Below are 26,069 nucleotides of genomic sequence, written 5' to 3'. Positions count from 1 at the left end.
CACATCTTTCCAGACATAAAGCAGCTGTGTACTTGCCTCAGTTGGCAGATGCAGTTTCTGTTAGTGAGGCTTTTGCTTTCGGAGCTGCAATAAGTGTCAAATAATGATGTCACCTCTTTTGTGTTTATATTCACATAAAGTTGGATCCTTAAGCAAGTCTTACATTCCAAAATATCTTACCCTCTCAGCGGAGTTAGAGCCATAGTCGTTCCAAGATCCAGGATCCATGATGGTTTTGACTTCCTCCATATCTGGCACCATTTCCTACTCAGATGTACACCCCCATCCCACCCAAGCTTTCAAAGTATCCCATTTATCTTCACCCATATACCGTAAACATCCTATGTTTGTCATCCCCATTCATTTTCCTAAATTCTTTTTCTTTCCACTCCATCCTCCTCATCTCCCTCCCCCCCACCCCAGGCCAGTCTTCTGGTTGGGGGGCGGGGGGGCTCGTGCCGCTAGAGAGCTGTAATCTGAGTCAATTCTGTGTTGGAGTTCCCTGTCCCCTGGTTCTCTCCCCTTTGTTGGGGATCTACCCCCACCAAGGGAAGCTCCACGCCTAGTCATGCTGGATTAGGCGTCCCTCCTCCAGGCCCCCCACCATCAGCCTTGCAGCTGTAAGCTGCTGCCACCTCCCTGGCGATGCTTCTCATCCTGCCTGACTGCTGGGTGTCGAGGCGGAAGGGCGACGGGTTGCAGAACTCGCGAAAGCAGCGCTTGAAGTTCTCATCCAGGAAGGCGTAGAGCACTGGATTCAAGCTGCTGTTGACGTAGCCCAGCGCGATGCAGAAGTGCATCAGGACCAGCGTGAACAAGCTGCTCAGGTTGAAGCCCAGCGACTGAGCCAGGACCATGATCTGGATGGGGGTCCAACAGACGACAAACGCTGCCACCACCACCAGGACCATCCTGGTGATGCGGCGCAGGTTGCGGTCCTTTTCCTTGGAGCCAGACAGGATGCGAACGTTGCGCAGCCGCTTGACCATTAGGCTGTAGCAGATGCTGATGATAGCTACAGGGATGAGGAAGGAGAAGAGAAAGACGCAGGTGCCGAAGACAGGATCCCAGTGACTCCTTGGTTCGGGTAAAACCACGATACACTCGACGCCTAGATGCGTTGCAGAAAAGAAAGAGAAGAAGAGGGATTAAGGAGAAAAGTTAGATATGTGGTAAGAAAAAAAACCCCAGAAGAATGGACTGAACAATCTAGCAGCATCAGAGTGCGTTTGGGATATATTTCAGACTGGAGGCAGGGAGAAACTGCTAGTCTTGCTCTCTTAAAAGTGAAAAAATTGAATCAATCATATGATCAGTTACACATTGGAGCTTTTCTTGAGTAGGAACAAAAACTGTGGCCCCTGAATGTACTGGTGTCTAACTTGCTATTCATTATCACTACTTTCGAGATGCTGGAAGGTCTGTCTTTTTTACTTCTCACAAAGCAGTTCCTCCTGCATCCAGTTTTTTGTGCTAAGCTAGGCTAAACGAGTTTGAATGCACAGAGGACACTGACAGAAGTCTCCTGATGTGATTGAAGTGTATTTCCAAAAATAAGCCTTTATTTGCAAATTGCAATTAAACTGGGATTAAACCTACGGTGTATATTACAGGGAACAATGTGGGTAATATCTAAATAATAATTGCTTATTTAAAATGGCTAATTACTCATGTAGATTAAGCAGTGATACTGATAATAGAAGACAGGCATACATAATTGAGGAAAGAAAAAACATCTGCATCTCTAGTGTGGCAGAATGAATTAACTATGATAGGAGTCAGTTTTCACAGGGTTTAATCAGTTCAATCATAATACAGTCTGCAGTTTAAGGAAGATAGTGACATTGCGGGACAAAAAATGTATCAGGATCTATAGAAATATAAGAAGAGGCAGGTTAAATAAAATAAAGATCGATGACGGTAGAGTTTCGGAAGCAGGTGGGCTGGGCAGATTTTGCATTGAAAAGGTAAATAGAAAATCCTATTTAATAATATATTAGAACAAGTGTTACAAAGTAACAGCAAAGGGTAGATTCATATTACAAAGATCATATTCTAAACACCAAAAAAAATGAAAACAAGCATGTCAAAAGAGGAGACAGAAATGAGGAGGAAAATAAATCTGCTCCAGGACGATATACTGAGTTACAAACCTTTTCAATGAATCATTACAGGAGAATACATTCCACAATATTTGTACAAAAACACACTGTGTGCTTTCGGCCTGAATCACAACAGAGGACATCATCCCAGTCCTCCTGATAACACTGAATAAATTCACATTGTTTGCCCACTGAAATTCAGCTGGCCACTGGAGGAAAATCCTCTTATCATGCAGGAAGCAATGAATCACAACAGCAGTGAGAAGCGGTGTAAAAACAGATAGTGAGCCTATTCACCTCCAAACAATAACAAGATCCAAGGAGTGCTGTGTTTACTTATTAGTTCATCTCTGGGAAATGATGAACCTTTAAGCCTCTGAACTGAAATATTGATATGACAGATGAAAAATGAAGGAATCCACAAATATTACAATTATTAGGGGGCAGGACATGAAATTGGCACCCGCGGGTAAGTTTTGTTATTGGCGGGTGAAGCTGTCAATCTACCTGCCACGTTGGCGTGTAGCCAATAAGACAACACAACACTGAGCAAGTGTTGTTGACCAATCAGGTAGCCTATTGTTGCTAAGCAAGCCCCCGGCGTTTTTCTTGGACTTTCAAAATAAAAAATGAGAAGAAGAAGAAAAATAAAAAATTTGGCGGCGGTATTGCTGGCGTGAAGAGGCGGCAACAAAAAGAGGATGAGGAGGAAGATTAAAATAATAATAATAATAAAAAAAGAAGGCTTGATGCAATTTGGAAAGTGGAAAGGGATGGCAAGGTTCGCAACTGGCTTTTGTACGACTCCACAACAGAAGAGATGCACTGTCTGGATTGCTGTATGTTTGGCAAGTGGAGGAAGCAGAGGGGAGCGTCTGCTCCTTCTCCTCTTTTGAGGACTCAGAGCCCTCAGTCTGTGCTCTGTGAAAGGGTTTTTCAATCAGTGTCTGACCTCAACATTACAGTGTAAAGAATTGGGTTTCTGTTAATTAATATAACTGTTATTGTTGTCGTTTATATAATATTATTCAATCAAAATAGTCAAAATATGCAAAAATACTTATCTTGAAAAGCAAAATAAACTTGTAAGTAATTTGTTTTAAATGTTTATTGTTAATCTAAAATAAAATAAAAAATGTTGAACCTGGATATCTAATGACACTACAGTGACAAAGAAACAGCGACTAATGGATTGCAGTTGAGTTTTAACTAAGTAAATGAGACTATCAGTGAGATGATTGGCTGTTTTTATTTCTGTTATCTTCTATTCTAAATGCCTACCACACCAGGTCAGACACAGTTACAAGTTCAAGAACCATTCTTGTGCATTTTCTGAGTCGTTCACCTTTATTTTAGGCACTAAAAACAATTTGGCTGGCCACAGTGGCTGGTGGCCAAAAAGTTAACTTCAGGTTAGGGGGGCATGAATGTGTGCACCAAATTTGATGGCAATCTATCCATTTCATGTGTCGACATCAGAAAATGCGAGTGAAGTGGACCTGTAAGGATTTCCGCTGTTGCGTTCCCTCTGCTCCCTCGCTCCAAACCGGAGAATTCAAAATCGCTCTGTGCTAGGCTCTGATTTCACCTCGCTCCACACAAATCAATCACGCTCACTTCAAAACAAGAGGAAAATGCTGTGTTCACCATCCACCGTCCTTCTGTGGTGTCCTTCTGTGTACCGTTTAGAAAATCTCAGCTGCCATTTTTGTTCTTGCTTCAAAATGGAGCAAGTACGGCCTCAACCTGCATATTGCTACTTAATTTCTCTGCTCTGATTGGGTGTTACATTCCGTTGATCTTGATAGATAGATAGATCTGCATCTTTCTAATTGTGTCCAAAGGCATTTGTTTTTTAAAAGATCATTTTTCATTTTTTCAAGTATAACATGCAATGTAATTTAATGGCTGTAAAAATCTTACATCGATCTTGCCATGTAAAAATGTTTTCCCATCTTAATTCTCATTCAGTCATACTGTGGTATGGCTTGAGGAAATTCTGTAACACGGGACAAGCTATTTTTGTAAACCTGATATTTTGAACTGAAGTGATATGAAGTATAGTACTCTCTACAGCAGCAGTTTAATACTTTCTTGCTCTGTCAGCCTTGTGAAAAAGCAGCACGCTCTGAGCCTGGAAGAGCACAAAGAGACACTCCATTTGTGAATTAAACAAAAAAAAGCTAACTGCAGCTAGCTTCCGGCTCATCCTACTCTGCTGTTGTGCTAAATGGAAGTGATGCTAGTGCTAACCTTGGGTCTGAATCAAGAACAGAAATTAGTCTCAGATGAAGTGTGTGGCTCTTAAAAGAGCCATTGTGGTGTAGTGAATTCAGGCCGTCGGTGATTTAAAAAAAAAAACAATGATATTTCGGTTGTATTTTTCCTCAACCAAAGTCATAAGTAACTTATGATGTAGTGGTAATGTGTGTTTTTGAAATAAATCCTTTAACTATGTTTGCACCAGGAAGATAAGGCAGGACACACCTCCACTGCAGAATAGGCTGCATCAATAGTCGAGATAAAGCCAGATCAAGTGAGGGAAAAGTTGATCTGTTATTCCATTTGGTGGATGCTTTTATTCATTGCACATCTTGAGTGTGCATGATTTATAGTGTGTGGATGTCCTGAGTAAAATGGAAGCTGTAGCCTCGGTTCCATTACGGCCACGCTCCAGTCATTGATCAAAAACCCAGTAAAGGTCTCTCTGAAAGGACAGGGATAGTAATAAGCTGCTTGATAGGGCTATGAAGTTGTTTGGCTGTCTTGTAGAAATGCAGGTCTTAAACAAGAAAACAACACCGACAAATATAATGATGTTATTGATCCCTGTAGGGGAATAATCAATGCATTATCCCAATACAGGGGCTGCATTGGATGAAGTACTTCACAGCATGTCAACATGTTACAAGTAGAATGTATAAAATGCTTTTATACATCCAAGTTTTGTTTTCTGGTGTGCACATGGGTCCATGAGCGTGATCATCTTCACTATTCAACCTTCAGTTCATCTTCCCCTTACCTGTCTCCATCTTGAGGAAACTGCTTCCTCTCCCTCTCTTTTCTTCTATTTTTCAGACAGTGCTCACATTTCTGACAGGGAAACCTTGTGGACTTAATTATCTATAATTTGACTTTGCTCAGAGACCGGCTCATCAGTATACACACCACACCATGTAGATCTACCACAGATTCAGCTTCTAGAGAGCTACATCATAATCACAAACATTTTACGGGGATCTTTAAAATCTATGTGGAGGTTTCGGGCCCAGATTAAGGTAAAGACATTTATCTCCACCAATTTAGGCTTACTTATCTCAGACTGACATGGTTTCTACTGAGAGGGAAGTTTTCTGATGAAAGAAATGGCCAAAACACTGAACTAATCAAAACCACTTTTTAAGCTTTACTCACACTGCCTGCAGCCTTAATTCAAACACTTTACCACACATAAAAAACACATACACACACTTATATTCAGGGAAATATACTGATGGGTGCACACTTTTCAGTAGTTTGACAAGATACACTGAATACCTCAGCTGTCATCTCTCTGAGGAGCTGATGATGGAAATCTCTGAGATGGGATTCATTGCTGTTCCATTAAAGCGTCTCTGCAACGTTGGACACTGTATATGAAAAGGTCAAGCAGTAATCACTTAATATCTGTTAACAGCAGTCACTCAGTGGCTGTTTTGAAATATCCCACCTTTTGCTTCCCTCTGTTTCTACGAAAACATGTGGTGCTGTCTTCTTTTAGGCATGCAATGAAATGGGGCTCGCAATTAACCCAGATTAACGTTCTGTAAAATGTTCTGTTGCTACAGCAAAGTAGAGATCTGCACTGGAGCCCGACTGCTCGACAGCCCGAGGGTTGGATTTCGGGCCAATAGCCATATCATTACGGCAGACCCGGGTCGGGCTCGGGCTCTTTTTGTCGGCGCAACATATGGCCGTGTGTCAGCCAACAAAGTTCTTCCAGACCCCACCACAATCTCCAAAAGGTGCAAAATCATGGCGAGAGAGGGCGAACAGTTGAAGAGATAAAGGAGGCAATGTTGCTGATAAATATTGGCATGACAACAGACATGTGGATGGATGATTTTCGTAAAATGAGCTACATGGCTATCACATGTCACTATAGCACACCAAAATATGAGATGAAGAGCAAGCTACGCACAACAACATGCTCCCAAAACCATGCCACAGCAGGAGATAATATCCGAAAAGAGCTTCAGCAGCAATTAGTCAAAGTCCCAAAAAAAAACCACTGAGCAGCGACACAGTCATGGCCTATTTTGACCAATCGAAACACACAGAAGTTGTTGTGGACGCAAGCCCTGTAGGTCCAGCAAAACAGGAACAGAGATCTTCACAGACTGAGGGGGAGGCTTTAGCTATAATCTGGGGTTGCCTTTATTTCCAGCTGTAGCTACTCGGGTGCCCATTCACAGTGGTAACTGACCACAAGCCGCTGATGCCCTTATTTAACAAGCCATCCTCCTCTGCTAGAAATGAATGCTGGGTACTAAAGCTACAGAACTTGAACTTCTCTGTGACCTACAAGGCAGGCAGGTGTTGGTAACCCAGCAGACTACTTCTCAAGACATCCGATTCCCACACAAGTCAAATGGCACACATGCCATCGAGCTGGCTGAAGCACATGTGCGTTTTATCATTGACCATGATGTTCCCCGCGCTATGTCACTGCAAGAGATCCACACTGCCACACTCTTGCCTCCAGAGGGACAACCGAGTGATTGGCATTGCTCACAAACACCACCAAACTTTTAAGGGGAAAAGTGTGGTTCCAAGGTATAGACCAAAAGACAGAAGACTGCATCAAAAGTCTCACACGCCACTCCAGATGACTCCCCTTCCAGCTGCACCCTAAACTGAGGTGAGTGTGGATTTCTTCTCAGTGCCAAATGGAGAGTATTTACTTGCAGTGATGGATGATTGCTCACGTTTCCAAGTAGTGGAGAAAGTGTCCACTACATCTGCAAAAGCTGTTATACCAAAGGTTCCCAGAGGATGTCAAGAGTGACGATGGTCCTCCATTCAATTTTGGATCTTCTGTAAGTTTGCTTCATACTTAGGCTTCTGCCACAGAATCCCTTATTAGTCCAAAGCAAATCGGGAGGTTGAACACTTTATCAAAACGTTGAAAAACACAATCAAAATCGCCACACTTGAATGCAAAAACAGTCAACAGGCACTGAATCGTTTCCTGAGAGCATACAGAACAATCCCACACAGCACCATTAGGAAACCACCCACCACAGCCATCTTTAGCAGACAGGTGCGACAACAATACCCAATGTCCAATTCACAGTTCCAGACAAACTCATGAGAGCAAGGGTCACACAAGTAAAAGAGAAGATGAAAGGGCATCACGACAAACACTTCTGTCGCCCATTCCCTGCTCTGAAAGTGGTTGACCATGTGCTGGTAAAAAGACTGCGACCAGAGAACAAATTCCAGTCCAATTTCCATCCGGAGCAGTTTCAAATCATTACAGCAAAAGAAACAATGATCACTGCTCAACGGGGCCAGCAGGTGGTGATGAAAAATATGTCCCATTCTTCAAGTGTCCCCCACACTCGGTCAAACTGCTACACTGGGAGAGGACAACAGCACGCAGAGAGAGAGACTGACCCAAATGGCTTTGTTCACTATGATGAACTCAGCACTGCCAGGCCCAGTGACTTCAGATGCCCCGCGCTACACAAGAAAATTTGCTGTGAAGCGCCCAGAGTACCTTAATAATTTTTGCCATAATTTAACACACTACACCTTAGATCGTGTCATAGCAGACTAGTTCGGTTCTTGAAGCCGCTAAAAAAAAATTCAAAAGCGTTAGTTTCTGAGTTTGTTGCAGAATTGTTTTAAGATAACTTTAACATACTTGCCTATTCAAAATGTTATATTATGATACCTCCGGTGGAATTTGTTTCAAAGAAACCTCAACACCTTTCTATTGCAGGAATGTAAAGTTCACTCTTTGGGGAATTTTAGAGGGATGCGATGTTCGGTATAAGGCAATTGTACCTTTGAGGACACAGGGAGTTATGGGATAGTAAACAGAGCAGCCTGGGGAGGGGGAAGATATACAGGAAGCAATCGGATTATATGCACGTTATGCATGAAGTGAAACAAACATGCCGTAGTTCCACGTCTAATTCAGAAACGCTGTCATTATCTGTGGGAGTTAAAAGGGGATCATTACAGTATCCTGGCAAGCAGCAGCAGCGAGCGCGCTTTCAGCGCAGCTGGAAGAGTGATAAAAGAAAGGAGGATTGGACTTGCCCCGGAAACTGTGGATGCTATTCTTTTTCTGCATGATGCCGAGTAAACAGACTGTTCTTCTTGTGCTGTTCAAAGAACTGAGGACTTAGCCATGTTAAGGGCTCACTGTTGTTGAATTGGATGTAGGCTACGATAACTGTTCTAACAATTATATCGCCATGTTCAGGTGAAGACTTGTTATTTGAGTTTTACTACTCCCAGGTAAGACAAGATGCTTGTTATTTGATTGATAGTTCTAGTACTACTCCTAGTTGTTGTTTAAGGTTTAAGTATGCTGGTTTTTGGAAATAAGTGTTTATTTATTAATGAGCGTAATTGCTGCGATAAGCAGGTGAAATTGCTGTGTGCTGCTGCAGTTGTATCGCTCAGTCATTTCACCCCCAAAAACGCTTTAAAAACTTCATAAAATAATCTTAATATTGAAAGAAAAACTAAATATACCCGCTTATGCCATTATAGTGCTCATATAAGATCGGATGTCAAACTGCATCTTTATGCACCACTTCTAATTAAATAGGATAATACAGTCGTTAAGATAAATGAATTCATATTTAACTTATTCTTTTAATCAAAAATATAACAGATATAGCCCAAACAAGTGTAATGTCAGCAGTAACATCAACAGCCTACAGGTTTAAAAAAAGGCCTAAGAATTCTGATTGATTGATTGATTCTGTTGGGCCGGGCTGGGGCCCAGATATTAGGCCTGTGCAGGGCACTACATAGTCAAGAGTCAGTTCTGTCAGTACCCTCCTCTCTCTCTTTTTGTGTGAGTTCGTCTCCCTCTCTCTGTGTTTCCCTGCATGTGTGTTTCCCTCTGTTTTCTGTCACCTAGGTCCGGTAGGCATTTCCCCCAAGCTGCAGCCTGTTTAGCTAATCACCTAGATACTACTTATACCCTGAGCTGACAGGCATGCCGTTGTATTCCTCCATTGGTAAAACTATTCCCCCCGGATTGGCATTCCTTTTCTCGTTGTGGTTTCACGCTTCCTGTCGTTGAGTATATTTAATCGTTGTTTGTTTTTCTGTTGTTTCCCGTGTTCCTGTTTCCTCGTCCGTCTCCCTGATTCTCCGTCTCCTCCTCGTTCCTGTTTTTCCCTCGAGCGTCTCGTTCTTAGTATTGCCTGTTTTTCCCTGTAGTGTTTTACGTTTTGTAATTGTATTAAATATTTGTTTGTATTTTTATTCTGTTTCTGCATTGGGTCCTCTCTTTTGTGTGTTATCTCTGTACCGTTCATGACATACAGCAAATCATGTTTAACTCATAGTTCCACCATGTTCTTCAGTGTATTTATGGTTATAATGGTTAAGGATGGTAGTTAGGGTTACCATCTAGATACAACCATCAAACTATGTAGCTCTAAGCAGCAGCAATGACTAGCAAATAAGTGACTCAGTATTACAGAAACATAGTAGTGACAAAAATAAAAGTAAAAAACTTGAAAAAAAATTGCAGGGTTACTGAATTTAAGCACTGGATGAGGTTAGGGCTATATTGTGGCTATGGTTAATCAAAAAGCAAATGCTAATTTGCAGGTCTGAAACTCAGCATGCTACAGTCCCATCCGACCTCCTCAAGGGAACACTACTTCCTTAAAGTTGGCAGTGGATATAGATACACAATTTGCACATTCATTTCTAGGGTACTGGGTTGTGTCCTAAGAATGTTTAGAGTGCATTGAATTTGGTTTGCTCGCAACATCCTGAACTACTTTTCAAAGCAATTTCAGTCAAAAGCAGCTGGACTTGGTTATTTGTCTAAGCTCTCACAAGGCTGATTGTGTCACTGGAACCCTTTGTGCTCCAAGTGGTTTCGACTTTGTTAGTGCTCTGTTGAGTCTTAACGACAGTCGTTGGAGTCACAGGAGGCCATTTGTGAACAGTTGTTCTTTCAGGTTAGATTGTTGAATCTCCTGGGAAGGGATGAAAGGGCTGCATTGTAAATTGGAGATAAGTGGTGTCTCAGACCTCCTCCTCTGTTTAGAGATGGTTTCTCTACTTTTGCATAGATGGCTTCTTTTACTCCTCTTTCAAACCATCTGTCCTCTCTGTCCAGGATTTGGACATTGTTGTCATCAAAGGAGTGGGCTTTCTCCTTGAGATGTAAGTGGACAGCAGAGTCCAGGCCTGAGGAGTTAGCTCTCCTGTGTTGGCCCATGCGGTTATGCAGTGGTTGTTTTGTTTCTCCAATGTAGTGATCTTTGCATTCCTCGTTGCATTGGACAGGATAAACCAGATTGCTTTTGTGTGGTGTTCTGTCCTTGGGATGCACTAGTCTCTGTCTGAGTAAACCCAGAGTTTATTAAAAGAGTGTTTTGAAAGACTTACCAGCTGGCCCCCAGCTTCTCCTCATAGTAAAGTCCATTCAAGTCGATTACAAATACAATCCAAAGGGAAGGAGCCCATTGATGATTTATTCCAGCAAAACACTTAAACGTTGGGGTTTGTTGTAGTTTGGTGAAATATCTTTACCTTCAGCCTATCCATAGCCAGTTGCTGTACTCGTGGAATGGCATTCTTCTTCAAGCACACCTTGTTTGGGACAGAAGGTCTTCTAGGAATTATGAAGTCATCCTTTTCCAAATGTTTGCTGCAGACACAGTAATCCCTCTGCCTAAGCAGCTCGATCGGCATCTCAATGTCCAGATTCAAAACCAGTATTAGTGGTTAAAAAAGATGTTTCAATGCCTTCAGCTTGCCCCCCGAGCTAATCCGTGTTAGCCACGTTAACAGAAATTGCCGAAAAAGATCCTGGGATGATTTTACAGCGGACTTTCACTTTAACATTATCTTGTTCATAGCTAATGTTTTCACATTTTTTTGGTCCCTCCATCGTCTCTTTCCTTCGTTCCCATACTTTATTTTCCCTTTCTTTCATATACAGCCAGGGATGTGTGTCCAAATGTGGTTTCCATTTCACAGTTGGTGAGTCTCCACGGCTGCTTTTGTTCTTCTCATTTATCACTTCTTTTCCTTTCTGTTGCGCTTTGCTTATTTTTCCTATTCCTCCAGCTTGGATTATCTGTATTCTCTCACTTCTGCTGCTATTTCTTTTCAATTTCTTGATATTGCTCTCTATTACCTTCCTCAAGTCTGGTTCAGACCTGTTATTTTCTTATTTACTCCAGTCCATTCTGCTTAAAGCCCTCCATTCATCAGCTTTTCTTTGTTCTTTCACTTTCAGATCTGTTCCTGTTCTTTCTTTTTTCCTATTTTAGACCTCTTTTGTTGCTTTCTTCATTCCCCCTCTTCATGTTTCTCTCTTCCTGTCTTTACCTTTATTTTCTTCTCTCTTTTATATTGCTAATCCCCTCTTCATTTTTCCACTTTCATTTTCAATCAGAGCTTAACAGCATTCTCCTGTTTTTTTTCTAACATTTCCTTTGTCGTCATTTCTTCCTTTTCTTTCCTCTCCTCCCCCATATCTTCCTTTTCGCTTCTGATGACAAAAGCTGTGGTCTTGCACTGATTGGATCCAACCTCCCACCTGAACACTTAAAAGTGTGTTAACTCGGAGCCACACAAACACAAAAAAAAATTCCCGTCCACACCACTGGTGTAATAAAAAATTATCTCTGTCCCGGCCGGCAGAGCTAGGCTGCTTAATCGGCCTTGGCCCAGCTGCACCAGGCTACTGTGAAGTGTGACCGCCTGTGAGCGATCGTGACGGGGGGAGAAGCTCAGCGGCTGCCGCTGCTCGTTGGGGAAAGAAATCGCAGAGTGACAGAACAGAGTTGACAAACACAATGCTAGTCGTTTTTAACAAAGACAAAGTATCTGGGGATTGGTAAAGTCTCCGGACACGTGCATGTCTTTGGGAGGAAGCCGGAGAAAACCTACGCAGGCACGGGGAGAACATGCAAACTCCACACAGAAGGATTCTGTGATTCCCAGATTTGAAGCAGCAAACCTCTTGTTGTGAGGCGACAAAGCTAACCACCACACTACCATGCAGCCCAGCAACTCCCTGATGTCAATTTCGATATTTAACCACCAGAAAGTCAATTTCTGCAAAGAAACAAACTCTTGGAAAAGATATGGTAATTCAATTTCGACACTAAAATTGTGTCATTATCATCATGGTTCATCAATGTTAATTTACAGTAATTGTATGGATTACTGATAAAGCAATGATATGTAAAATTAAATTGTCATAAGTCATTACCTTGCTTTGTTAATGACAACACATTTCATTAATTAAGTGTGAACAAAACAAAACCGTAGTCAGCACTGAACTGTAGGCTGACCCTGTCAGTAAAATAAATATTTGACAATAATAATGTGGACATTCCTCTAGTACCACTCGCAACATGAGTTCTCTTTTCTGTGTTACTGTAGCACAGAAGCACATACAGATGGACAATGGCGTGACTGCAGAGCAGTTTGAGACATCTATCTGAGCATTGAGCAACGTTGAGCGTAACGACTTGGAGTGGTGTTGTTACTGAGTCTGTATTTGGTCAGATCTGCCCCTGCTTTGTGTCTCTGACAGTAAAGAGATACTCTGACAATGTATGCTCATGGTTTGATTTGTACAGTGTTACAGATAACTCTCTCCCCTGCTTTTAACAGAGAAGGACACATTATAATGTCATTATTTGGGCTTGCAGCAGTGGTGTCTTATGTTATTTTTCAGACAGGAGAGAAAGTGAAATATTTTCTGTGGCAAATAAAAGAAAAAGGACTGAGGACAAACAGAAATAGAAACAATAAGCCTGTAGCGAGTGGTTTATATGTGAATCCACATGTAAAATGTATATGTGAGGCTTCCAGCTGTGTTAGCTTATTTAGCTCCTGGCTGATAAATGGCTCTGACAGCTGAGCTGGGCTCATACATGAGCTGTGTTTGTCCTTGTTTAGCTTGCATGAAAACCTTGCAGCTCTACAGGGATCTTTGCAGGTACTCGCCTGCATGTTGTTCTGACTCAAATAGAATCAGTGTAACCACTTCATAGTTAGCCACAGGTTTCATAGAGACATTGAAGACATTTTGGTTTACACTGCAGGTTTAATGCACAATTCCGATTTATTGCCGCATTCAAAAGAAATCTGATATGTATCTGATTCAGTAGCACAATATAAAAGAGGCCTGATTCTGATTCAGAAAATGTCAGATTCAATGGGACCTGTTCTGTTCACACTGTCAAAAGAAAATGAGATATGGGTCAGATATGAGAGGGAAAATCTGATTCAGGTGACTTGGAACTGCAGTGTGAACGGAGCCTCTCACTCTACCTGGACTTGCTGAACACTATCACTATATCATCTATGATTCAAATTTTAAAAATTCAAAAGATTTTGCATCATTGCTGAGGTCTAGTTTCTAGGTTTGACAGCTCTGGGATTGACAAGCAATGACAAACTTGATCAGCAATTCTTAAGAACGAAGCCTAGAGGGTACCTACAACCAGAATGAATAAGCCAGTTTCAAAATAAAAGCTGATGTGATGTGATCTGGCCTTCTAGACTTGTTGGGAAGTCTCAATCAGTTCAGTCTTTGCTGGCTGATGCCTGTCTCTTGTGGAATTTAGAATATATTCAGTCTCAGGGTGTTTTCCACTAATTGACTAAAATATCATGCAGAGGAAAATAAAAGTCCCCATCAGGGGTTACAGTTCATCTTCCTGGTAGAAAGCTTGTGGACAGGGATTGTTTGGTTTTGAAGGGTTCAAAAGCTTGAAAGTGTATGGCAGTGTTATGTTTATAGCTCATCTCATACTGCAGCTCCAGGCAAAACACATGGAGACAAAAGATCACATGCATGACTGTCAGCAACATCATACACAGGACACACACACACACACACACACACACACACACACACACAGAGCTATAGACATGATTTTAGCAGGCACTAAAAAAATGACCACAAAACAAACAAAAAGCAAATTCCTTTTGATTTTGATTTTTAATCCATAGGTTTAGGTCGTGAATATAATGTGACTGCCACCTCACTGCCCACGCTTATTAATTATTCTCATTATTATTACTATGTGTAACAGTTTGCGCTTGATACGAAACCATGGTTACAAAACTCTGCCAGAGAGAGTCCCAGAGCTTGCTGCTATATTTATAGTTACCTTACACCTTATGAAGGGTGCTTTATCCAGCTCTGAGTGTGACTCTACACAAAGCTAAACTCCGTCAGTGTGGGAGGGTGTAGGGCTGGATTGGAATTTGGAAGTTCCCGATATCCATTTAAAAGTAAACGCAGCATAACCATCTGAGTTGGCAGACCAACCGCTGTCAGCAGCGTTACCAACATGGTGGTGAACATAAATGATTTATTACTTTTACTGAGTGTAATTCTGTGACATTGTGATTCACAATCGCTCTGTAACATATTGGCGATGTTTCCTATTTCCCGTTTGGCCCTGAAGGATCAATTCTCCTGTGTGAGAGTCACGCCGGAGTTGGAGCAAAGACTGGGGTTAAAGGTTAAATGATGCCAACAACACACCCCATATAGTTAATTAAAATTACGTATTTCCTTTGGATTTGCATATTGTTGTAATCGTTTAGGATAATGTAAGTACACACCTAGAAATTAAAAAAAACAAACTATTTTGCATATTATACCTTTTAAGTAATTTGTTTAAATAAGGTGGCCGTTCTGAAGAGCGGGACATAAAGCCAATCCTGGACAGTTCTGAGATCACACTTCAAATAAAACTTCAACATCTCCCGCTACATGGACTTGTGGTTTGTTGGTTTAAGTCAAACCAAAGTTGGATTAAATCCAGTGGAACATGAGCCAAAACTCTGAATTTATTATGTACCTGAACATCAAAAGTAGGAGTTTGCATGTTCTCCCCGTGTCTGCGTGGGTTTTCTCCGGGTTCTCCGGCCTCCTCCCACAGTCCAAAGACATGCATGTGGTTAATTGATGACTCTAAATTGCCCGTAGGTGTGAATGTGAGTGTGAATGGTTGTCTGTCTCTGTCTGTCTATGTGCCCTGATGGATAGGCTTCCTGTCAAGGGTGATCCCCGCCTCATGGCCAATGTCAGCTGAGATCAGCTCCAGCCCCCCACAACCCCGTTAGGGACAAGCGGTTGAAGATGATGAATATCAAAAGTAATATTTTCTTTGATTCTATTATTTTGCATTTTGTGTGTGTGCAGAGTTCCTTTTAATCCAATGTGAAAATCCTTCAAACATATTGTCACATAATGGCAAATAAACCTGGACGGTGGCAGTCCTGACATAAGGACATGGTAATATTGCCACCGCAGAGTGATACAATTGTGCTGGGAAACAAATAAAAGAAGAGCTAAATATAGAAACAGGAGTGATTTATTACATAGCATGGGTAGAAGAACTGTACACTATGTGCTCTCTTGAGACCATCCACTGTAAGCTAATACTGAAAAGGGCAGACCTTTGCTTTTTGTAAACCAGCTACTTTAAGAGTCCAGTATACAGTATGTTGTTGGTACTGATGTTTAGTAATGTTAATCATAATGGTGATGGAATATAACATCATACTTTCTTGCCATTATAATTTTTCTCAGAAACAAAACAAACATATGTTATGCCAACAGTAACAGTCAAAATGTATCATCACCAAAGTAATATATGATACATTATCTCATTATACTATGTGATACTTTTACAGTATCTAGGTCATAATAAATACCACACTATCCTAGATGCCAGCATTAATTATTTGTATTGTTCATTTTATTAGCATATGTATTTGATTTTGTAATAATATTGAATAATATCTACATACTGCAGCTTTGAAAATGTAAGAACAGCAAAGAAAATGTCAACATGTCATGTCAAATACAGGCAAGAGTAGGAATGCTGCTAAGGTTTGATATTCCACTTCAGAATATCATGATTGGTTAGATATCTTTCTAGATATCAAAGTTGACGATTGGAAATGAGTCTTGGTTCCTTGAAAAGGGCTTAATTTATGTGTGGAACTGTTGTCAGAGCAACAAATCTTTAAAGATGCCCTATGATGCTAGTTTTCAGTCATATTTGTATTTTTCGGGTCAACTACAATATGTTTATATGCTTCGATGTTTAAAAAACACATTATATTTCTCATATTGTCCATTACTGCAGTCACCTCTGTGTGACAGGCTCTGTCTGACCCCCCCACCCAAAAAAAAAGTCCAGTGTGCTCTGATTAGTCGGCTGTTCTGCTCTGCTGTTTTTGGTAAACTATTTTATGCTGCTTTCCGGGAAATGTAATGCCCTTTACCAAACTAACTTATTAACTTAAGAACTTAATCAGTTACCTCAGCAGCTGAAAACTGTCTATATGGAAGCTAGCCACGTAAGCTCCTCCTAACATTAGCTTTAACAGGTTAACTTCCAAAATAGACACTAAAACAGCATAATACTGGCCGAACTCACAGCTTACAGTTTGAGTGTGTAACAGCATGACCAATAGAGAAGTATTCGGAGAAATCTCAAATAGTGACCGACACCCTAGCGTTCAGAGCTGAGCACAGCCAACCCAGACGGTCGGCAGAGCTCACGTCTAAATGCAAGTACTTTATTATTTGACCCTTTGATTTTATTTAACATGACTATAAAACATTATAACTACATTTATAGGTCAGAAAAGACGGAAAAGCATAATAGGTCCTCTTTAAGGAAGAAACCTGCAAAATGCAGTGACTGGATCGAAATACAGACGGTTTATTATTTTCTGAACTAAATTTCTAATCCAAATGGTTCGTTGTGGGCAAAAACACATTATCTAAACTAGAATACACAAATGGAGTCAGAGCATAATTTCACACTAAAATAGGAATTTGTCATTTGAACAACAAAATGTTTTAAATGAGCCCCCATAGTCCCCCAAACTAACGTGAAAATAAATGGTCATCTACGGCTTTTTCCTGCCAAAAAGTTCTATGATGTTATTGTTTTCTGATGTACCACCTCCATCGACCTTTTCAAAGATGCATAAACATTATAAATGTGTCTAGTTTATTTCCTGTTGCAGTGTATGTGAATGACATCAGCGGACAGGAAGTTAACAAGGACGAAGGCTGTTGCCTAGCAATGGAATTACATTAAAAGGTCTGTAGTTTGATGTTTGATTTGTTAGATTTGTTTAGTTGCTTAAAGGTTGCAGTCATTCTTACATGAAAAAAAGAATAATTTAAAAACCCATTGGAAACAGCATTTTTCCCATGTCTACAAACATTTGTGGTGCAAACACTAACATCCCGCTACATCTGTCTGTGTTGCTGATTGGAGTCAAGTGCCACTAAAAGTCTGTGTAAAGACAGCAACAGGACATTTTAGGCACAAACAGATAAGAGGTATCATTTTGGCCAGCCAATTGGGAACAAAGAGAGTCTCAAACTGTCGAATGGAAACCAAACCCTGTGTGTGGAGCAGTGCACAGAGCCACTCAAACAGCATAACTTGTGTGTGCCTGCAAACTGCAGCACTGCCAGACATCTCTGTGATGCCAGGAAACATGCTCCGACACATTCCCTACAAGTCTTTTGGATGGATTCGTCAGAGCATCTATTAGTAGGGTGGCTGCTGATTATAGCCTCCTTCCTGCCACGGTGTCCTTGGGCAAGGCTTTTGACCCCAATTACTGACTTTTCCTGGAGCTGTTAGGGTTATGAAGCCACTTTGTCCCTTCTCTGTTTGTTTAGAGGAGACAAGAAGAGGGAAGGAACAGAAATGCAGTGGGGTGAACCTTTATTTTCCCTGAATATCAACGTGTTGTACAGTTAGCAGTCACGTGAGAACACAAATGAGAAACAGCTACAGGACAAAGCTAACAAAATTTAAATGCTGTGCGCAGGAAGTAGATGAGAGGTGAATAAAGGAAATGATCTCATGAAACCGCGTGTGAACATCGATGCTATTTGTGAAGTCATTTAGCGTGGTATCACAAGGCTATTTCTGATTTTTGCATGTCATTTTATGCCATGTAGTCGCAACGTGCTTTCAATTGTAAACCATCCGCGTCATTACTAAAGGTAGGGAGGAGATATAAAGACCAAAAATTCCATCTTGTGTGGGCAAAAGGGTGAATAAACACAGGTTATTTATGTTGAATATGTAACATGTAATTTATGTACATAAGTTTATCAACATAACAAACAACTTCATTTTAAACCACACTCCAGTGTTGCCTAATCCTAAATTTACAGTATTTCTTGTTGCTAAGACACGCTAAAATAATAAACTGGGATCCACTTAATTTTCATCATCATCAAGTCACTTTTTTATTTGTTTCACATATTTTCTTCCCCCTTTTCGGAAACAATTAACACTGATAGAACAACCTAAAATTTGATTGGATTAACTTGTTAAATAAAGGGAAAACATCTATTCGCAACTGAGAGAAATTACTTCAATGATTAGGAATGTCTGATTCACCTGTGTGAAACATTTTTATCAGTGATCAGTGATGAATAAAATGACCCTTTATTTAGTTTGATGAATATTTCTATGGGGCTGTTGTGGTCCAGCACAAGAGAATGACATTTTGATTCTGACATTCAAAAATCTGATGTGGTACACTTTAAAGTTTAAAGTGTCTGAACATCTGAGTTTGGGTGAAATTCTTTATTGGTTCTTTTGTGAAGAATGGATGCAATACAAAAGCTGTACCGTGAATGTCTGAACTACTTTAGTTGAGGTGCTTACTGTCGGTCTTACATGTCATCGACAGTTCATGGACATGGAAATAACTGCTCACAAGAATAAAATGAATGAAGAAAACTTTCTTATTAATTGGCAGCTAAATGAGCGAATCAGCGATCTTGAAGAATAAACATCCAGCAGAGCATTTTCCAAGTTTTTTATTCCGTCGTTCTGAACTGATCTGGAGACTTTTCCGATCCCCAGAGACTTTGTATTTGTTAAAAACGACTAGCGTTGTGTTTGCCGACTCTGTTCTATCACTCTGCAGTTTCTTTCCCAAACGAGCAGCGACAGCTGCGGGGTTTCTCCCCCCGTCACGATCACTCGCACTCACAGGCAATCACACTTCACAGTAGCCTGGCACAGTAGCTCCGTCTGGGCCAAGGCCGTTTCAGCAGCCTAGCTCTGCCGGCCGGCCATTAAGAGCGTGATCACACTATCCTTTTGGCCGCGGCCAAAACCGGTTTTTCAGCTAAAGTCTAGTACCTTTAAGTAGTGTGAGCGCACCCGCTCCGCGCTCAACTGGGGCCAGCTGGGCCGCCACGGCCCGCTTGAAATAGGTGGGCTTTAGCGGAGCCGTTTGCACATGTACGAGCATGAGCGTGCGCACGTGTACGCGCACGAGCACGAGCCCTACGGCAGTAGCGTTATGTCCGCCTGTTCGGACATGTAAATAGAAGGACGGACCATGCGCGGACATTTAACTACAACAACAATGGCGGTGAAAGGTTCATGTTGGTGTGATGCGGAGGTGGAGTGTTTACTGCAGATTTGGTCGGATGAAAATATTCAAAAACAGTCGACAAGACGCACAAAAACTCCGAAGTCTATGGAAAGATTTGTAAACAAAGCCACACACACGCGATCAATGCGTGTGACGTGTTACGGCTTGAAGGCGTATGGACAGCAAGAAGCATTGGCCGAGGCCCTGGTAGTGTGAGTACAAACGGGGCTGGGGCGCGGGGGGGAGAGGGAGGGGGGACAAGTACCCTAAAGTCCGGGTCTCGGTCCGGGAGGATAGTGTGAGCGCGCCCTAAGAGGACACTGGTCAAGTCCCTGGAAAAGACGCCTAGTTGGTACGACAAGGTCACAGATCATTTTCTTGAAAAGGAACGAAGGGTAGAATTTACATATAAATTAAAAACATTTATGATGTAGGCCGGAATAATTACCTTCCCCTCCTGAAAAGACCAGCAGCCGTCACTGCATAACAAGTATCAACAGGCATCTAGCACAGGTTGAACCGATACATATTGATACATGTATTGTGTAATGACTGATTGAGATAATTCATTAATTTAACCACAAATTGTGTTGTTTGATGGAGAATTTGCTTTTGTTGAATATATTAGATGTTTTGTGAATGTTAAAGCATTTTGCAAACAAAATCTTTATTTTAGATATAAAATAGTTATTTTGTCCAGAAAATTTTAGGTCTGGTTTCAGTTCACTGTTTTGGAAAAGTAACTGACAAATGTGTTAAAGCAAATGAGCAAAACTGTAACATCATAATTTTGTTGCACGCACATCACAAAATTCCTTATTTTAAAATAAATAATCATGTTTTTTCCCATACTTAACCATCTAGTTTTGTTGGCTAAACGTAACAGTGAAGTGTAACAGTGAAGCGTCATAGTGAAGTGTCATGATCTGTCATAGTTAGGAAAAAGGAAAGGAAAAAACGGAAAGAGGGAAACAAAAAAGTTACGTGAAGATGGAAGACATGAGCACACAGGAGATGAATAGCGAAAGCAGGAAAGCTCAGCTATAGAGTAGACTAATAAAAATGATTATAGGATTAGGCCATAGCTGCAGGCTGAGAGGGGATCAATATCTAACAACTAGACCTCCCATTCCCCTGCTAGCTGCGGAATATTACTCCATTTAACTGCAAAATACCCACGGTTATAGCAGTGTCGTGTGTGGGCATGTGGAAAATGACTGACAGTTAGCTTCAGTTAGTAAATTTCTTAATGTTTATCATACCATTAATATAAATAGTAAGGGCATAATTTATGTTTTTCTCACTGTTTCCCACCAGTTCACATTCAAATTCTTTAGTAATTACTTTTTATGTGCAGTAATTCTCAAAACAACAGTAAAAACAGATTTAGGTTACACAGAAACAGAGCGTATAAGAAGAAAGTCTGAAGATAAAATGGATTTTAAAGATGGATTTAAAAGAGGTCACTGACAGATTGGGGAACAGCAACAGAAGCAGCCAGAGGTTCCTGGGCCTCGATCAGGCTCAAGGGGAAAATCAATTCACATACAAGCAAGAGGCTGACCATGCAAACCTTTAAAAACAAGTAGCAAAATCAATGCAATTGACAGGCGGGCAGTGAGGGGCAGGAAGTATTGGAATAAAAAGATGTCCTCTCTTGGAGTGTGTTGGCAGTCTGGCAGCAGCGTAAAAGGAAAGCTAGTTGCAGTGATTAAGCCTGGAGGAAATAAACTGATGACCTCCTCCAGGTATGTGGGTGAATGTAATGTTCCTGAGCTGATGTGCTTATTATTGAGCTTTGCTGAACTGAGAATCAGATATCAGGTCAGGGTTAAGACATTTTCCATCCAGGAATAATGATGACAAGTGAAGTCAGGTTTCATGATTTGTTGCAAAACGGGTTGCTGATCATTTCAGCCAGTGTATCATCCTGAATAATCAGTGACTCACAAGTGTCACACAAGTGCTAACTTTTAATAAAACAGTGAGAGGAACCAGGAAGATTCAATTAATCTTCTTTCAATTAGATGCATGGAAATTCTAACTTCACATTAGTCAGGCAAAAAAAAAAAACGAGATAAAGTGTAGGTGTAGTAGTTTGTACTGGTGGGAGAAATTAGATAAACATCTGTCTTAAATCATTAAACTTCAGTAGAGTCGCTAACAGTCAGACGTGGCTAACACTAATTAGCTCGGGTCAGTACGGTGAAGGCAAACTGCTCAAAATAAAAATAAACCTCTGCAGCAGCATGAGAAGAGTCCCTACACCGAAAACGAAGCACCAATGGGCTCCGTCCTTTGGTAATAGACTTGAATGGACTTTACTATGAGGGGTTCTGTCACCGGGGCCAGTTGGTAAGTCTTTAAAACACTCTTTTAATAAACTCTGGGTTCACTAACTACGTTGTTGGTGCTTCATTTTATGTGTAGGGACTCTTCTCATGCTACTGAAGAGGTTTGGTGTTATTTTGAGCAGTATTAGTGGTTAAAAAAAGACATTTAAATGCCTCCACCGTACTATTATCTCTCATAATAGTTGTTACACAAAAGAAATTATCTTGATGGCTTATCTGATGAGTGTATTTGCCGGAAAAAACCCGGGGATGATTTTACGCCGAAATTTCACTTTAAGGTACCCGAGATAGGACCCTGGGGAACCCATGAGGATTAAACTGTAACAAAGAAACTGTCAGATGAGCTGGACACTCTGATGACCGTGGCAGAGAGAAGGATGCTGTCCAGGCTCTGGTCTATCCTGGACAATGTCTCCCACCCTCTCTACGACACACTGGCCCAGCAGAGGAGCACCTGCAGCAGAAGACTCCTCGCACCCAGAGGCACCACAGAGCGCCATGATACTTAATATATATATAGTTATATATATGCCGTTTTATATTTCTGTTGTTGTTAAATATGTTGTTTGTATAGCTGGAGTTTGAAACAAAAACAATTTCCCCCTGGGATTATTAAAGTATTTATGATTCTGATTCTGAAGAATTACAACAACAGTAATACAAAGACCATTAAACTCATCCTCTCCTTTCGAACTTTAGGTAAACATGTCATAAACAGTAGGGTCAATCTGTCATAACACCATTGAGTAAGCGAGCGAAAAGGCAGTGTGTTAAAACTGAAGTGGGCAGGATTTATTTTTTTCCAAATCAGAATAGAGAATAAATGTGGTTTAATAAACTAGAAATATCAGCAGAAGTGTGTTATGGTCTCCAAGACTGCCGGCATGATCAGATCACACATGCACACAAATGCTCATCACTCTCACACAACCCTATAATGTACTGCTTTGAAACACATACACAATGTGGAAAGAAGAAGGACTCATCTGGATCCACTCAGCAGAAACTGATAAGTAGCTATACGAAGAGAAATTAGATATTTCAAATTGAGAATAAAGCTGCAGGGACTATGAAGTCAGTTCAAAATTATGAACTATGAATGTAAACGAGTTCATTTTAATCTGGATGAACTGAACTTTGAGCTCACTCTTGTGAACACTTTTCATGTATTAGATACGCAAACACAAGTGTCTGTTGCACAAATGTTCATTTTACCTTTATGCACACATGACAGGACATTTACAGAAAGAAACACAATGATTGCATTATATTTAGCACCTGATCCCTGAGAGGAGGCAGTGAGTTGAATGATGTTGTGACACATCACATTTTACTATTAAAAGCCTTACTTAATAACTGTAACAAAACATTAAGTTAACTCGGATTGGTCGATATTCATTATTTGTGAAAGTTGAAAATATGGTGAGTGCTTTCTGATTATTATTGTGGTTTGGAAAACTACTTCCTATTAAGCCCCATGCCATTAGGAGAAAGAACATTTTTCCATGACGCAAATACTTTCAACAACTTACATTTGGCTCATTCACCGTTTTGTTTATTTAACTGAGATTATTTTCTCTATGCATGGGACATAATATAAAGTGACAAATGTATTACAGTGATCTTAGAATGCAAACAGGATGTGCATTTAATCCTTATCATTTGGTGTGCTTCCATTTGGGTAAAATGTGGCTGTACTACCACACGTTACATCCTATTGACAGCTATATCCGATCAACAACCGGGCTTCTCCCAGTTTTTGAGCGACAGTTTGTTGGCCCCACTGGGCCAACAAATAGCCGCTCAAGTGACTCACATACAAATAAGGGGAGATAGACCCGCCTCATTCCGGGTATTCGACCATAGTGGAAACACACCTATTGCATGTTTTACCTTGCGTTGCTTCAGCCTTTACAGTAATCTGATGGCATTCAATTCAGACTAACATCTTTTTGAACTGAAGTTACAAGAAGATGAGCCGACAAGACCAGAGACAGAAAGATGAGAAGGAAGACTTCATATGGGCTTCACACACTAATTAAAAACACCAACCAAGTCCTCTCAGGTTCAAATATAACCAGGAATAATGATGACAAGTGAAGTCAGGTTTCATGATTTGCTGCAAAACGAGTCAAACAGATTGCTGATCATTTCAGTGTATCATCATGAATATCATCATGAATGGTGTCACACAAGTTCTAAAATTTAACAAAACAGTGAGATGAACCAAGAAGATTAAATGAATCTTCTTTTGATTATCATCCATGTCGCAGTAAGAGCAGCACAGCAAATGTTGACCTACATGGAGAGGTTGAGAACCTAACTGACATTACATTAAAGGAATTGAGTTGAGCTGTACAGCTTGGAAGCAAGACTGGATTTAATCATTGAACTTCAGGTGACGCTCTATTGAGTTGAGTGTATGATTGGATTTCTGGAGGAAAGGGCAATGAAACAGATAAATGTTCAAAAGCTGCAATGAGAAAGTAAATATAGGCGTCAAGCATTGAAAGAGGAGCTGCAGGTCCACAAAGTTATTAGTATAGTTATCTCATCCTTCCCTGTACTGGCTGGGGTTGGAAATAAAGAGATGTAGCATTTAAACGTTAAAACTCGGAGGTGCATTAGGGTAAATTATTCATACAGAAATTTAATTTATTTAATAAAATGTTGTTGCTACTTTTATAGGTTCCAATGCTCTGTGATTATGTAATTAAAATAAAAGATCTGAGATCTGTCACGACAATGGTAATATTGCAAGCAGTAGTGTTTTCTAACAAACGTGAAACAGCATTTAACAAATGTCTTTTTAGTTTGTCACAGTATGATGGAAATGTATGGTTGCGAAAAAAAAAATGCATTCAGAAGAGCAAAGTTTATTAATTTCTCATCACCAGCTGTAGCTTGGATTCAAAGTTTGACAACATTGAACTTTCATAGTATTCGTTAGGAGAATCTGCCAAGAAAATTACACACCACATGCATAGTATTGAAAGAGGCTTGCATGTCTAAATGGATTGGTTTTAGTTGGGAAGCATCTGATGGAAAAATTTGATTTTGTTTCTGGACGGATCAATTGTATTCCTAATGTCTTCTTATTCATTTTGAGATTTTGAGTTTCTTCTAGTCAGACAAATTAGTTATACGGTAAGGATGTCCTCTTATCTTTTCTTCGCTGACAGTTTCGGCTGAACTCCAGCCTTCCTCAGAGCTGCTGTTTTCTTGCGGGTATGATGTTTTTTATGAAAACACCTGACTCGGTTGTGTCCGTTCCTCGCCCTGGTGCCGCTGGCAGAGAATGGTCTCCCAGGTGTGTGGGAGCAAGTATGCCCCCTCATCCCTGTTCATGATGTTGTCCTCATGCCTCCTTATTTGTTATGGCCTTCTTTATCCATCGTCTGTATCTGTTTGTTTCTGAGGTGATGGTTTTCCCCTGTCCCAGTCCATGATGTGTGTGCAATGGTCTGTTATGGCTGAATTTTTTGTTTTCTTGTTCTGCTGTGTGTTTCTTTGTTCTGGTAAGCCTGCCTGCTGTCTCTTGCTCACATTCCCTTTTTTTCTTGTACTGAAAGCTTGTCCGGCTTCTCCGATGTATGTTTCATTGCACGATTTGCATGGAATCTCATAGATGATGTCACATTTCTTGTCCGGTGTTATTTTGTCTTTTGGGTGTACAAGTTGTTGTCAGAGTTTTTTGTATGGTTTTACGGCTGTGCTTATCTGATGTTTTTTCATGGCGCATTGTATGGATTCTGTTTTTCCCTCTGACGTACGGTAGTGTTATTATGTCCCAATTTTTATTTTTGGTTTCTTGTTTTTGTTTAGTTTTCTTTTCTTTTTTCTTCTGCTCATGTTGTTTGGCGTGTCTCTTTTAGCTAAGGAAATGTAAGAGGACATCCGTACCATATAACTAATTTGTCTGACTAGAAGAAACTCTAAATCT

General features: G+C 40.7%; 1 protein-coding gene across 1 annotated transcript in view; it reads right to left on the bottom strand.

The window, feature by feature from the left end:
- Window positions 1-562: 562 nt before the first annotated feature.
- Window positions 563-26,069, bottom strand: part of oprl1 (opiate receptor-like 1) — a gene marked incomplete at both ends in the record, with an annotated part of 104,116 nt that continues 78,609 nt past the window's right edge. Inside the window, 2 exon segments of the mRNA XM_083920878.1 lie at window positions 563-601; window positions 603-1,111. Coding sequence (XP_083777004.1) covers window positions 563-601; window positions 603-1,111 — 548 coding nt within the window.

The sequence above is a fragment of the Echiichthys vipera genome (assembly GCF_963691815.1).
Source record: "Echiichthys vipera genome assembly, chromosome: 9".
NCBI classification, from domain to species: Eukaryota; Metazoa; Chordata; class Actinopteri; order Perciformes; family Trachinidae; genus Echiichthys; species Echiichthys vipera.
The sequence above is the reverse complement of the archived record's forward strand: the minus strand, read 5'-3'. Positions and strand labels throughout refer to the sequence as shown.